The sequence below is a fragment of the Misgurnus anguillicaudatus genome, chromosome 12, assembly GCF_027580225.2.
Source record: "Misgurnus anguillicaudatus chromosome 12, ASM2758022v2, whole genome shotgun sequence".
Lineage (NCBI taxonomy): Eukaryota > Metazoa > Chordata > Actinopteri > Cypriniformes > Cobitidae > Misgurnus > Misgurnus anguillicaudatus.
The window spans coordinates 9,346,068-9,360,781 of NC_073348.2; the positions used below are offsets into that span (position 1 = coordinate 9,346,068).

General features: G+C 40.6%; 2 protein-coding genes across 3 annotated transcripts in view; both read left to right on the top strand.

Moving 5' to 3' along the window:
• Window positions 1–14,714, top strand: part of LOC141368892 (uncharacterized) — a 68,918-nt gene that overhangs the window by 5,680 nt on the left and 48,524 nt on the right. The gene's annotated exons all lie outside the window — the stretch shown is intronic.
• On the top strand, window positions 8,414–10,225 carry LOC129445854 (uncharacterized). 2 transcript variants are annotated; one of them, XM_073873881.1, is made up of 5 exons: window positions 8,414–8,504; window positions 8,586–8,957; window positions 9,217–9,477; window positions 9,579–9,674; window positions 9,799–10,225. In XM_073873881.1, exons 3-5 carry the CDS (start codon window positions 9,343–9,345, stop codon window positions 10,096–10,098), a joined length of 531 nt encoding a protein of 176 aa, XP_073729982.1. In that variant the 5' UTR covers window positions 8,414–8,504; window positions 8,586–8,957; window positions 9,217–9,342; the 3' UTR covers window positions 10,099–10,225. Both variants share the same exon structure in this region, with proteins under 2 accessions (XP_073729982.1, XP_073729983.1).

The following is a 14,714-nucleotide window of genomic DNA, read 5'->3' on the forward strand; positions in this document are numbered from 1 at the left end:
GGAGTTGTCTGTAAAAGGGTTATGCCACTTATGTTTGCAGATGATACATGTCTTCTATTATCTCATTCTTACATTGATACATTGATAAGAGAAGCAAATGAAGAATTACAAAATATTTCTAAATGGTTTAAAGTTAATCAACTCTCTCTTAATATACAAAAAAACTAATTTTATGATTTTTAGTACAAAAAACAAAGGAGATTATCAAGATATTGAGGTATCAATTGATGGTTTTAAAATTAGCCAAGTGAATCAAATAAAATTTCTAGGTGTTATTGTTGATCAAAAACTAACCTGGAAATATCATATTCAATATGTTTGCAGAAAAATAAATGAAATCTGTTGGTATATTGAGTAGAATTCCCTCTTTAATTGATATTTCATGTATGAAAACATTATATTACAGTTTAATTTATCCTTATATTTTGTATTGTAATATTGTTTGGGGTGCAACATGCCAAACATATTTAAATAAGATTTTATTAATACAAAAGAAATTCTTAAGAATAATGAGTAACTCAAATAGATTGTCATCATCTGCTCCGCTTTTTATAAAATATAATATCTTGACAATATTTAATGTTAACATCTATTGCATAAACATCTTTATGTATAAGTATGTGAATATGGCAAAAATTATGCCCAGAGCTTTTAAAAACTTTTTCATGTATTCTTCGGATGTTCATGCCTACTCCACAAGGCGCTGCAAAGATTTTTATCTTCCTTTTTGTAGAACTACAGCTAATCAATCTACACTAAAATACAGAGGGCCTTTCCTATGGAATCATTTAGATTCTGCATTAAAGACTAAAATCACTTTAACCTCTTTTAAAGGAGAATTGAAAAAAATGTTAATATACAAATAAGTTTATTTTGTAAATTTGTTATATTAAAATTATTTATGTATTGATTGTATTGTCTTGTTAGATCATGTAATATTATGTTTCATTTAATGAGATTTCGGGGAGGTGGTTTTATAAGACCTTAGGGTCTTCTCACTCTCTCCCGCACAGTATTTTTTTTTCTTTCGTTTCCTTTTATGGATTTATTAAAGTTGTATTTTAAATGTGCAAATAAACAAATCAAATCAAATCAAGTAAATACAGGTGTCCCGTATAGGGGACGGCGACAGTTATACGTTTTTAGCACATTTTAGTTTATATTTATGGTGTCTCGAAAAACACAGTTAAGTACACTTAGATGTTCTTAAGATTATCTTAAGAAGTACTGAAGAAGAACTTTTAGTATATTAAGTACAAAATTAGTAAACGAAAATAGAGCACTTTAAGTACACTATGTAAGTGTACTTCTTTTTCACCTGGGACATTGGGATATTGTTGCGCAATGTGTTTTGCTGTATGTTTAATGTAATTTTTTTCCTTTTAGGTCGATTGTGTTTTTCTGCGAAGCGGCTCATGCTGTGTGTGGATCAAAACATTGTTCACAACAATATCCCCTTCTTCATTTCCGCAGTGTGCTTGATGTTTGGCAGCTATTACTGCTTTAATATACACTACCCATCACAGCTGGCATCAACTCTTGAGTTTATGCAGAGGTATGTGTTCTTCGATAGAACAATTTTGCTTTCTTGTTCCGAAAAAAATTACGGTAGCTGGCTGCTTGACTTAGGGCTATGGGGACTTTATACGATTATATGTGGTTAATAGCCACTGTAGTAATATTTTCTTATTTAGGGTTAGGTTTAAAACTTCAAGGCCTGGTTTTAAAGACAAGACTTAGCTTATTGGGATAGTTCAGACAAAAATGGTAATAAACTTATGATTTACTCACCCTCAAGCCATCCAAGATGCATATGTCCCTCATTTTTCAGACAAACACATTTCCAGTTATTTTTAAAAATGTCCTACATCTTCCAATTTTAAGTGTACAAATATCAGGTCCACCTCCTTCAAGCCCAAAGAAAGTGCCTCTATCCTTTTACAAAAATAATCCAAAGGGATCCAGGGGGATAAATAAAGGCCTTCTGAGGTTAATCCATGATTTTCTCTTAGAAATATCCATATTCAAAACTTTGCAAAGGAAAACAACGACCGTCTGCTAATGCCCCCCTCTAAGTCTCATCTACATTCAGGAGAGTGTTTTAGTGTAGTGTACCACAAATGCGTACACTACACTAAAACACTCTTCTGAATGCAGAGGAGACTGATATGGCGGCATTATGGCAGGCTAGATATTTTCGTTTGTATAGTTTTAAACATGGACATTTCTCTTTCAAAATCATATCAGTTACCCTCAGAAAGCCTTTATTCGTCCTCCGGAGCTGTTTGGATTACTTTTGTGAAGAATGGTTGCACATTCTTTGGGCTTAAAGAAGGTTGAGCCCATATTATTTTTTTATAAAGATTGGAATAGATAGAATTTTTTTTAAATATCTGCAATGTGTTTGTATGAAAAAGAAAAGAGATACAGTTTGTCACACAAGTGAGTACACCCCTCACATTTCAGCAAACATTCTAGTATATCTTCTCAAGTGACAATACTACAGAAATAAAATGCAGTAAAGATTTATTGGCTTCAAAAACAGACGCATGAGTGCTGCAAACATTGCTTTACAGGTTGCAAAAGAAGGTCAGATAGTCAGTGCTCAGACCATACGCAGCAGACTGCAACAGTTTGGTTTGCATGACCAACACCACACATGGTGGACTCCATCTGAGCCAAACAAGTTTATGTTTAAGTTTTGTCTCATAGACCACAGGACATGGTTCCAGTAATTCATCCTCTTGGACAAGTTGTCTTGGGCAAACTGTTTGTTTGCTTTCTTGTGAGCCAGTTTCAGAAGAGGCCATTCAAACCTAATTGTTGCAGTGTGCTGCGTTTGGTCTGAGCACTGACAGTCTGACCTTCCGCTTCTGTACTATAACTCAGTTTTGAGATGTTACTTATATTCTTATAGCCTTGGCCATCTTTGTGGAAAGCAACAATTATATTTTGCAAATCCTTGGAGTTTTGTCATGAGGTGCCATGTTCAACATCCAGTGGTCTGTATGAGAGAATTGCATCAAATTTGAACAGTTCTAATACAAGACACACGCATTTGTATGGTTTGGTCAAGCAGATAAAAACATGAAGATGATAATAGGACATGTGGCTTTGCATTATGGAGGGATTATTGGGTCAGATTGTAAACTAAAAGCCCAAAACTAAAAGTCTTAAAGGAATAGTCTGCTCATTTTCAATATTAAAATATGTTATTACCTTAACTAAGAATTGTTGATACATCCCTCTATCATCTGTGTGCGTACACCTAAGCGCTGGAGCGCGCTGCGATGCTTCGATAGCATTTAGCTTAGCCCCATTCATTCAATGGTACCATTTAGAGATAACGTTAGAAGTGACCAAACACATCAACGTTTTTCCTATTTAAGACGAGTAGTTATACGAGCAAGTTTGGTGGTACAAAATAAAACGTATCGCTTTTCTGGGCGGATTTGGAAGAGGAACTGTGTTTTATGGCGTAATAGCACTTTTGGGAGTACTTCGACTCGCCTGAAAAGTACGCTCCCCTTCTCCCTCTCATAATGGGAGAGGGAGGGTGTTACTGCGCCGAGTCGAAGTACTCCCAAAAGTGCTATTACGCCATAAAATGTAGCTCCTCTTTTAAATCCGCTTAGAAAAGCGCTACGTTTGTGTGTTTGGTCACTTCTAACTTTATCTCTAAATGGTACCATTGAATGAATGGGGCTAAGCTAAATGCTATCAAAGCGTCGCAGCGCGCTCCAGCGCTTACGTGCACGTACACAGATGATCGAGGGATGTATCAACAATTCTTAATTAAGGTAATAACATATTTTAATATTGAAAACTAAAAGTCGAAGTTGAAAATGAATTTTGTATTTAGGATTGGGCATTTGGTATTTAGGATTGGGTAATTGGTTATTTAGCTATTGAGGATTTAGGATTGGGCATTTAGGGATTTAGGATTGGGCATTTAATCATTTAGCCATATAGGATTGGGCATTAGAGGATTGAGGAGTGTATGCAAATAAGGAGGCGTGGCCCAGATACTGGAGGCTGGGTTTGAAATGGCTGGTGCGCAGAGGCACAGCAGAGGGAGCTCCCAGTACTTCATCCAGTACACTGTAATGAAACCAAACAGCGAGTGAGCAGGGCGGAGCGAGGACTGTATAATGTGATAACTTCAACTTAATGACAGCATTGTAACATTTATAATGTGATAACTTCAACTTAATGACAGCATTGTAACATTTATGTGGCCTCACACACAAAGTCACCAGTGAAAGGAGTACTATCGGTCTGACAACGAGAAAGCAGCAGGTACACTCTTATAGAAAGTATGTGTTAATTTTTATCTTTTTGTGTTAAGCTTTTAACACATTATGCGTAATTTTAACCCATTATGTGTCGTTTTGTGTTGATTTTGTGTTAAAATAAAACACAAGTTGTGTTAAAAGTAACACAAAATGTGTTGTTTCAATAATAACACAGAGATAGGTGGATTCTGGGACGACACACTAAATGCGTTGTCCCAGAATCCACACATCTCTGTGTTATTATTGAAACAACATATTTATGCTACACGCTTAATGGCCCAATGAAAATAATGAAAACCAGGACATTTTCATCACTTATTAAAAACAGTCCAGACATATCCTGGGAAAACAGGATGTTTGGTCACCCTAAACTAGTAGCTAATGTGAGCATCTTACACTGAACGGATGTGTTAAAAACAACACATTAGTGTTGATGTAGTGGGGCAACATGCAGTGAAATTATGAATGAATAGTCAGGGTTGTACACATGTTTGGAAATGTTGAACGATCTTTTGTGCACTGGGACATTTGAATGAACTGTTGGGCGGGCGGGGCTGTATACATGTTTGTGTGCTTATGGGTGAGACTTTTTTCTCAGGTGTGACTGATGAACAATCAGTGGCTTTGGTGGCGGGAGAGGATAAAACACCGATGGGTTCCTCTACACGGTGTCTTTGCTTTCCTTCGACCAGCGCTCGATGAAAGTTTGATGCACCGCAACTGACGAGCCCTAAAACGTTGGATTACGCTGCCCCTGTTAACTTGGTAAAGGCGAGCCAGCTGCCATCTGTCCAGACGCAGCGGAGACAGTGAAAAGATAACTCATCACACTCTACTGTTTGCACTAAAGGAAAGCAGCTTTGTCCCTGGCAACTCAGTGACGGCGAGCCGGCTGCCATCTGTCTAGATGCGGCGGAGACAGCAAAGGGTTATTCAACGCACTCTACTCCTTGTACTAGAGGAAAGTAACTTTGCTATTGCCTGGTGAGTGAACGGGTTTTTACCCGCGATTCGTTACTGATTCGCTTTCCCCTCCTTGCAGTTCCGAGGGAAGTCTTAGCTTCGGTTTGCCGTGAGTGAGCGCTGTTGACGGGGGGTGCGTACGACCCTGCTGACACAGAGAAGGAGAGACGGCAGTGACTTCCTGGTGCTGCGTAATCAATTACAAACTGCGGGCCGGGCCGTGAGTGGTGGCTGAACTATAAATTTATTTTTGTCTGCCCAGCAACTGTATGCTTATTGGACAGGTTTGATTATAGTGCTCGGCTGCTCGCCACAGTTTATTACTATTTGGTGTGATAAATGATGATCAGTGTTATTATTTTCATGTGTAGCATACTAAAATGTTGGTTACTGACAGGCTGGGGGATACATGCCTTTATTCGTCAGCCTTTGGCCAAATTCAGATAATAATCTTTGGTATTCTTAAGAGTCCTGACTGAACTAGTTTGGTCTGTTGTTTGGGTACCTCAAGGGTCAATAGTAAAACGACGAAATAAAAACAACAGATGAACATTTAAACTGTTTTGTCTGGCAATTAAAGTTTAAATTGTCAAACCTGCTATTGTTACATTGATTCTGGGACAACACTCTAAATACGTTGTCCCAGAATCCACCCATCTGTGTTATTATTGAAACAACACATTTTGTGTTACCTTTAACACAACTTGTGTTTTATTTTAACACAAAATCAACACAAAATGACACATAATGTGTTAAAATTACGCATAATGTGTTAAAAGCTTAACACAAAAAGATAAAAATTAACACTTAATACTTTCTAAGAGTGTACCTGCTGCTTTCTCGTTGTCAGACCGATAGTACTCGATATCACATTATTACATTACGACGTCCCGTGGCCGTTTACATGTCACGTTTAAAAACGCGTGTTAAAGGCAATTCTTAAGCGTCTTTTGTCCAACCACGAGCTGCGCGAATGCGGATTTAAATTACTCATCTGTACCTCGCGTCAAATTATATCATTGTCCCCATGTGATCAATTAAGCTAATCTGTTCGGCACTGGTGTTTGCTCAGAGAAGAGCCGTCAGAAGTACGAGCAGGTGCGGGATTAGTTCGCATCAAGTCACAGCTTCCAACGTTGACATGGAAGGAGAACGCGAGATAATGCAACACAAATTTAATTATGGATGAGAAAAATAGGCTTAAGCCATTAGGTGCCCAGGTTAGAAAACGGTAAAGATGAGGGGTAAGGATAAGTATGTATGCTGCTGTGTCACCTCGTTATTAGTATAATATGTATATAATTAAAGTCTAGTATTTAATATATCACTATATAGCTTGCTATGCAATAAGATCAGTAATATACATTTTTTCTTACAGTATGTAACATTGAATACTACCATTAAAAAGTTTTAATGTCACTTTGACTTATTAATATTTTCAACATATTACTATAATAGCAAATTGATCAAAACTATGGAATAACACAGATGGAATTATGAAAGTCAATACTGTGACTGAAGAAATCCATAATATATCAAAACAGAAACACTGCCTGGTGGTAAAAAATGCATAATGGTTCATAAACGTAAAATAAATAATAGAATTTAACAGTACATTTACAGAAATATTGTTTTTAATGTTAAAATAGCTCTTCGTCCCTCCTATAGGATGTCAATCTCAGAAACGGCACCAAGCCTATTTGATTTTGAGGCCCCCTGCATTTCAGCATTTATCACTCACTGACATTCAGAGTGCACCTTATTATATAATATTATGGTGACCGTGAGCCTGAATGCCTTATGTTTATTGGACAGTTATATCACTTTTTTTTTGGCTAAACATGAATTAAAGGTGAAAATTTATACCTATTTTATGATATAGTTTTATAGGAGGAAGTTACATAGACTTGGCAAATTTTTGGTACAGACATCCATTGTGTGCATTTTTGGCAGTTTTTCCTAAATCTTTTTTAATATGCATATTGTTTTCGGATTTATACAGTATCGAACGAAATTAAGAAGTATATCATGCTAAAGATTTTGGCCATATTGTCCAGCCCTACGTGATACAAAAAATACATTGTTATGAACCTTAATATCAGTCTTGGATGGCATTTATTGATTAATTAAAACTTAATATAAAGTGATTTTGAGCCATTTCAAATCATGAAAGCTGAGTGTATTATGCAATCATTATTTTTACAGTATGAGTGTGTTAGGGGAGAAAGATGCAGCTCTAGTAAAACAGCTGGATGCTGGGTTGAAATGCAGCTGGAATTGGTCGTGGCTTAAACTGGAGGGCAAAGTCTCAGTAAAAGGGCAAGAGGTGTCCTTTCATCTAGGGGATGTATTCAACAAGATCAACAGGCAGGGATTCGCTAGATGTGTTCTCTGCCACAAAGATATCAATTATGCAAACAAAGGCAGCCATGCTCTGCAGGCTCACTGCCAGACAGAGATTCACAAGAAGAAGGTGGAGATGATTGCTTCCACAGACAGTGTTGCCAGCACCTTGCTTCCTGCATCATCTAGTCGGAATCCAGTAAGCCAAAGTCAAGCAAGCCAGGGCCCAGAAACAATCAGGCAGCAGTGCCAGGGAAAGATACCTGTACCTGTTAAAAACTGCATAGCAAATGCAGAGGTAGGTGGTGTAGGTCTCTTAGTTAGCTCAGGCAGCATAGACAGAGTACACTAGCACTTTGAGATTAATTCAGTGTAAATGTATTACTATTATTATTATTATTATTATTATTATTATTATTATTATTATTATACAATCATACAGTATCTTTACATTAATTACACAATTTGTGTTTTAGGCAATGGTCCTTGGAACATTGGCAGAGCATTCCATCTCCTTTTCCATGGCTCCTGTAATTGTTGAGCTTGCCCAGACCCTTTCCTTGGATAAACCAGCTTTGCAGGGAATGAAGCTGTCGCGGACGGCAGCTTCATACAAGATGATACATGGCTTAGGTGTTTACATTTTCTTTCTTACCTACTATTTGTGTTTTAATTTCCATCTTAGTGAACTTTACACGTGTTGTACCATATTGCTATATATACGGTACTGCTATGTTGGCAGAATAACCTGTTATGACCTGTATGATTTATATCAAATAATTTAAATTATGCATGTGATGTGACATATGTCTGACTTTGCGTAGGGTGTAGATCTTTTCCAACATGATGGGATTTTCCTTTTCATAAAATGTAGATGAGAGCACCTCCAACAACAACAAAAAGGTTGGTCTCATATCAAACTACTTCTTCTGTTTTTGCTTCAGGGTAAGTGTTGCATGGCTAATAAACCTTTTCATGTTTAAGATCCTCTCCATGCTGGTTTGCTATTATCATGCAGACTTGAGGAAGGTGTTGGTGGAGCATTTGTGGTCCTTGGAGATCCTGAAGGTTAATGCTGCTTCATTGGAGAAGGTGCTCTGCGAATTCTTCCGGAAAAACAACATCCCGTGGCAGAACCTTGTGAGTATGTTGATGGACTCGTGTGCGGTGATGAGGGGCAGCAAGACCGGCCTCGAGACCAGGATCCACCAATATTGTCCCAACCTACTGGATGTTGATGGAGACTCCTGCCATCATATTCACAATGCAACAAAGAAATTCTCAGAGCCCTTTGACAGCTACTTAGAGAAACTGTTCAGTGATCTCCAGGTTGACCATCAGTGGAGTCCAGACCAGGTAAACAAAATGCCAAGTACACACTACAGCACTTTACCATCCTCTTACACTCCACCCATGCAAACATGTCTAACACAGAGTTTTTGTGTTCTGCCTGTCTGGTTCCGCACTGTGCCACGTGTTTTCCGCTTTTTTTGGCTAGTGGGACTTCCTGCTTTTTTGTCCTTTGCCAATCACATCCCTGTGTACTGTGATAAAACTATGGAATGTGTAGAATGTCTGTGTGTTTCTTTCAAAATCTTGTTCTGTCTCTTGTCAGGTGATGTACCTCAAGGAGATAGCCATGATTCTAAATCTCCCCACCTCCAGCCCACAGAGGGGCTTTTTTTCGTCATCGCTGGCTATCTGCATATGATGCCAGCATGGTAATTCATCTTCCACAGGCATGACTCCACAAGGCCTTGAGAGAAAAAGAAGGGTATGTCAGAAGTTGTGGCATGAGGAGACGACAACAGTCCTACAGCTCAGCATCTACATGGGTGTGCTTGCTATTCTTAAGGAGTATGTCATGGTTTTCCAGGTTGGTGCTAGTTGTGCTAGGAACTACTGCAACTTGACTGCACCTGCATGCTCATCCAATGTTAGCAGTCAGTTTCATAAGAATTTGTTTCACATGCACAGGGTAGCCAGACATTGGTCCATAAACTTCAGGATCGGCAACTTGAGCTGTTTTTGGCTTACTTGGCTTGCTTTGTGAAGGCTGAACATATTATTAAGGTAATTAACTTCCTTACTTTTATCTCTCTTTTTACTTTTCTGTTCATCAGTTGAGTGTTTACTTTTTTATTAAGCAACCTGGGGTCTTTTATTATCACTCCCATTAATTACTTGCATTACACAGCTGTCTCCCAGGGCTCTAAAGGAGTTGGTCCTGGAGGATTATATGCTGCTGGCCTCCAAGGAAATATATGTGGGACAGGAGGCTGACATGTATAGGAGCCAGAATCCCAAACATCCTGTTAGCACCCTGCATCACCTGCTTGACTTATTTTCTCAATTGTTTTTGAGACTTAGAATAATGTTGGGCAAGGTTGAGACATGCAGTAACTCAGCGAAAGCGGGCCATGGAGACACTGGTAGTCCAGGCAAAAAAAAGGAAAAAATGATCACTACCCCTTGCAAACTATTTGTGTGTTTATAGTGATTGTTTTCCACTTTCTTCTTTTAATTATTTGTTATTCTTCAAGGGCATAATTTGACTGGACACTGTTCACATTTGTATTCATATGTCCTTAGAAAAATGTCAATAAAGTATTTTTTAGAACCTGTGCTTGGGTTATTATTCTACTCAACTGTAAAATTGGCAAAGGTAAACTTTTATCAATCATGTTTTTTTCTGGCATGCTCTGTCTGCAATTGCAAATCGCATTTGGGTTTGATGGTATGTTTTTTCGATAATGGTTGGTAGAACCATAAGTTGGTAACACTTATAGGTTGGTTTCTTTGCCCAAAAAACAAAAAAAACCTTGGCTGTCAATCATGATGGAAGAATAAACAAGTTAAGTTACAGCATGTCCCCTAATGAGGCCGTAATATTTATTCTGGGGGAGTCCTCCCACCTTACGGCCCTATCAGAGGCCATGTCGCCCCTCGAGCAACCTTCTCACCTTTATTACCCCTGACCCATTTTCATGCCTGGTTAATAGAGTGTTTCAGCAGGACAATCGCTGGACAGCGCTTACAGTACTGGACAGCGCGTAGATATAATCCCAGAATAGCGAAGTCAAACTCGGCTGTGTCACAGTAGTAGAGCAGGTGGACTGAGACTTGTGATATTCCAATAATCAAACAGCGATGTAGAGTCTCCAAAACACAGGCGGGCAGATAGCTGAACAGGGAACTCTACAAGTGCAAGGACAGCAGAAGGCACAAATGATAATTAGCAAAATTCACAGATAACACGACAAGACTAGAACTAGCAGAGCTAGCGGGCACGAACATGTAAAACGAACTTGCAAAGACACACTAAACACACAGGGAATAAATACTGAACCGATTGGGCAACAAATGAGCAACAGCTGTGAATGACGCAGGTGAAGAAGATCACATTAATGACACCTGTGATAGAGACGCGCACACGTGAAGCTGTCAAAACAAAACACAAAAAACAAGTCCTCAATCAGGTCAGGGACAGGGTTAAGGGGAGAAAAGACCTTATCAATGGTGTATGGCCCAAGGAGGCGAGGTGCCAGTTTACGAGATGGCCCTCTGAGAGACAGATCCTTGGAAGAAAGCCATACCTTCTGCCCACAGATAAAACGGGGCGCGGGTCTATGGTGACGATCAGCCGCGGCCTTGGTTCGTCTGGAAGTCTCGAGTAACGTATTTCTAGCCCTTAACATATTAACTCGCACTTCTCCGCCTTCACATATAACTTGATCTCTAGCAATATCATTTATGTACAAAAAGACAAATTTGTTAATCATGTCTCTCAACACATCATTAACCAAAGTCTGGAAGACAGAGGGAGCGTTACAAAGCCCGAAAGGGAGAACGCAGTACTCAAAGTGTCCAGTAGGGGTGTTAAATGCTGTCTTCCATTCATCGCCCTCTTATGAGCATGCAAATGACAGGCGTTGCACAGATCTAACTTGGTGAAGAACCGTGCTCCCTGCAAAAGCTCAAAAGCAGAAGACATTAAAGGAAGAGGGTACCTAATCTTAACAATAATGTCATTCAAGCCCCTATAATCAATACAGGGACGGAGGGAGCCATCCTTCTTTTTAACAAAGAAAAACCCCGCCCCTGCGGGAGAGGTGGAGGGACGGATGAAACCGGCACTAAGGGCATCATTAATATAACGGTCCATAGCCTCTCTCTCAGGACCAGACAAAGAATAAAGTCTACCTTTAGGCGGAGAAGTGCCTGGGAAGAGTTCAATAGAACAATCGTATGGCCAGTGGGGAGGAAGGGAGGTGGCCCGGGCTTTACTGAACACCTGACCGATGTCGGCATACTCCGCTGGGACTCCAGTTAGATCGACTGCCAAAACCTGAAGATGAGATAGAACAGAACCAGAAACAGCAGACCCAAGACAAGACACATGACAAGACTGGGACCATGACAAAATGACATTATGTTGCCAATCAACGTGAAGATTATGTTGCGCTAACCATACATGCCCTAAAATAATAGGAGATAGAGAGGCATGAAGGATGAGCGACACAATCTCTTCACGATGATTACCAGACACAGACAGACTCACAGGAGAGGTGCAATGTGTAATCTGCGCCATCTGCTGTCCTCTAAGGGACCAGACATCTAAGGGGGACTGGAGAGGGACAACCGGGACACCCCAGGTGCGAACCAGAGCCTCATCAATAAAGTTGCACTCCACACCAGAATCGAGAAGGGCAGTGGACGAGTGACGACGCCCAGCGAAGGACAACGTGACAGGGAGATGGGTACTGGAAACAGAGGAGAGTTTAGAAGTGGCGCCCACCAGGACTTCTGAACTAACAGAAGGCCAGCGGCCTTTTAACGGGCAAATCTTAGCAAAATGTCCGGGCTTTCCACAATAAAGACATGAAGCATTCCGTAAACGTCTCTCTCTCTCTCTCTCTCTCTGTGAAAGATGCATCCCTCCCAGCTGTATGGGCTCATTCTCAGATGACGGTAAAGTTGATGATGAGGAGAACGGGGCAGTCTCATTCAGAAAAACTCGCTGGCGAAGAGAGCGACGCTGGTTGCGTAGCAACCTCCGGGCTTCGATCCTAAGAGCCAGGTCAATAATGGCATCGAGAGAGTGAGGGAGATTGTGGACAGCGATTTCATCCTGAAGATCATCAGATAGACCATCCACAAACTGAGCTCGGAGGGCAGCCTCATTCCACTGACAGGCAGCCACTAAGGTCTTAAATTCGATGGCGTACTCTGTAACAGAGAGCTTTCCTTAGACAAGACGGGCCAGCCGAGCCGCTGCAGCATCTCCGCGCACCGATCGGTCGAAGAGCTTCTCCATCTCCTCACGAAACTCGTCAAAAAACAACAGCAAGGACCGCGGGCATCCCACACAGCAGTAGCCCATTCACAAGCTTTGCCAACCAGCAGTGTGATTACATACGCAACCCGGGTGCGCTCGGAGGAATAGCGGCGGGGCTGGAGGGCGAAAACTAAGGAGCATTGTGACAGGAACGCCCGGCGTGAGGCGGGATTGCCATCATAAGGTGGTGGGGCTGTGGCATGGGGTTCCGTCTCGGACTGCTGGCTGGGTGGAGTGGCTTCTAGACGGACCTGGTCGAAACGTGAGGAGAGGTCGGCCACTCGAGAGGTTAAATCCTCGACCTCCTGAGATGTGGAGGAGAAACGGGCAGAAAGTTGGCCTAGCCAAGACCCCTGATGAGCGAGTACGTAGACCGCTCCCGTGAGCGTCGCGTCACGGGAGCCACAGGGACAGGGGAGGCAGTCTTTAAATTAAAAGCCGTGGAGATTTAACCAAACGCACTTGCCCACGGCAACCAGTCCTCAAAGGACTCACTAGACAGCTCAAAAACAGCAAACAGTCCGGAGCTGTGGCAGAGAGAGGGAACAAAGTTAATAGAGTGTTTCAGCAGGACAATCGCTGGACAGCGCTTACAGTACTGGACAGCGCGTAGATATAATCCCAGAATAGCAAAGTCAAACTCGGCTGTGTCACAGCAGTAGAGCAGGTGGACTGAGACTTGTGATATTCCAATAATCAAACAGCGATGTAGAGTCTCCAAAACACAGGCGGCAGATAGTTGAACAGGGAACTCTACAAGTGCAAGGACAGCAGAAGGCACAAACAATAATTAGCAAAATTCACAGATAACACGACAAGACTAGAACTAGCAGAGTTAGCAGGCACGAACATGTAAAACGAACTTGCAAAGACACACTAAACACACAGGGAATAAATACAGAACCGATTGGGCAACAAATGAGCAACAGCTGTGAATGACGCAGGTGAAGAAGATCACATTAATGACACCCGTGATAGAGACGCGCACACGTGAAGCTGTCAAAACAAAACACAAAAAACACAGAGATACCAAAATAGCAATCAATTAAACTAGAGTCATGACACACAGTCTTAACTGTTTGTTTCAGCTCCTGTGTTTTGTTTTTAGGATTGACCAGATAATTTCAGACAAAATTGATACAGACAAGTTTGTGTAACAAATAACTGTAGCCTCTTATGGAACGGCTGAAATTCCACAAGGGGGCGTATTTGTTCCTCAGACGTTGCACAATAAACGTGACATCCGAATATATTCATAAATCGTGAATGAAAAGTGAGATTCGAACGAATGTCTGTTAGTGAACTAATTGTATACACTATTTATATCGTAATTCGGTCAGAAACGTCAAGATTGTGGGATGAACAAATCGTTTTGGATTAAAAGGCTTGGATATTCCATTTCCTTGGACTTTTGGGGATTTATGAACAATTTGTTTTGGACAATTTTACCGAAGCGGATAAAGGGAAGATTTTGAAGGGAATTAAATATCCTAAATCGGCGCCGCCCGGTTTAGGTAACTAACAACTAGATTACAGTTTTATGACTGCTAATAATCATATTATGGTTTGTGTGTGCGCTTAATGGAATCCCGAAAGTCTAAGCTTTACAACGATGTGCCGCATGACCGTATATTTTGAAGATTTATTGCTTCAAAGTTACAATGACGTAATGCAGCCTCACGTGCAAGGGAGGGGGTGTACCGTGTACGGCACAGTGTTCCTTATCAGGTTAATAGGTGTTAAATTTTCTGATTTGCCATCATCTACTTCAATTT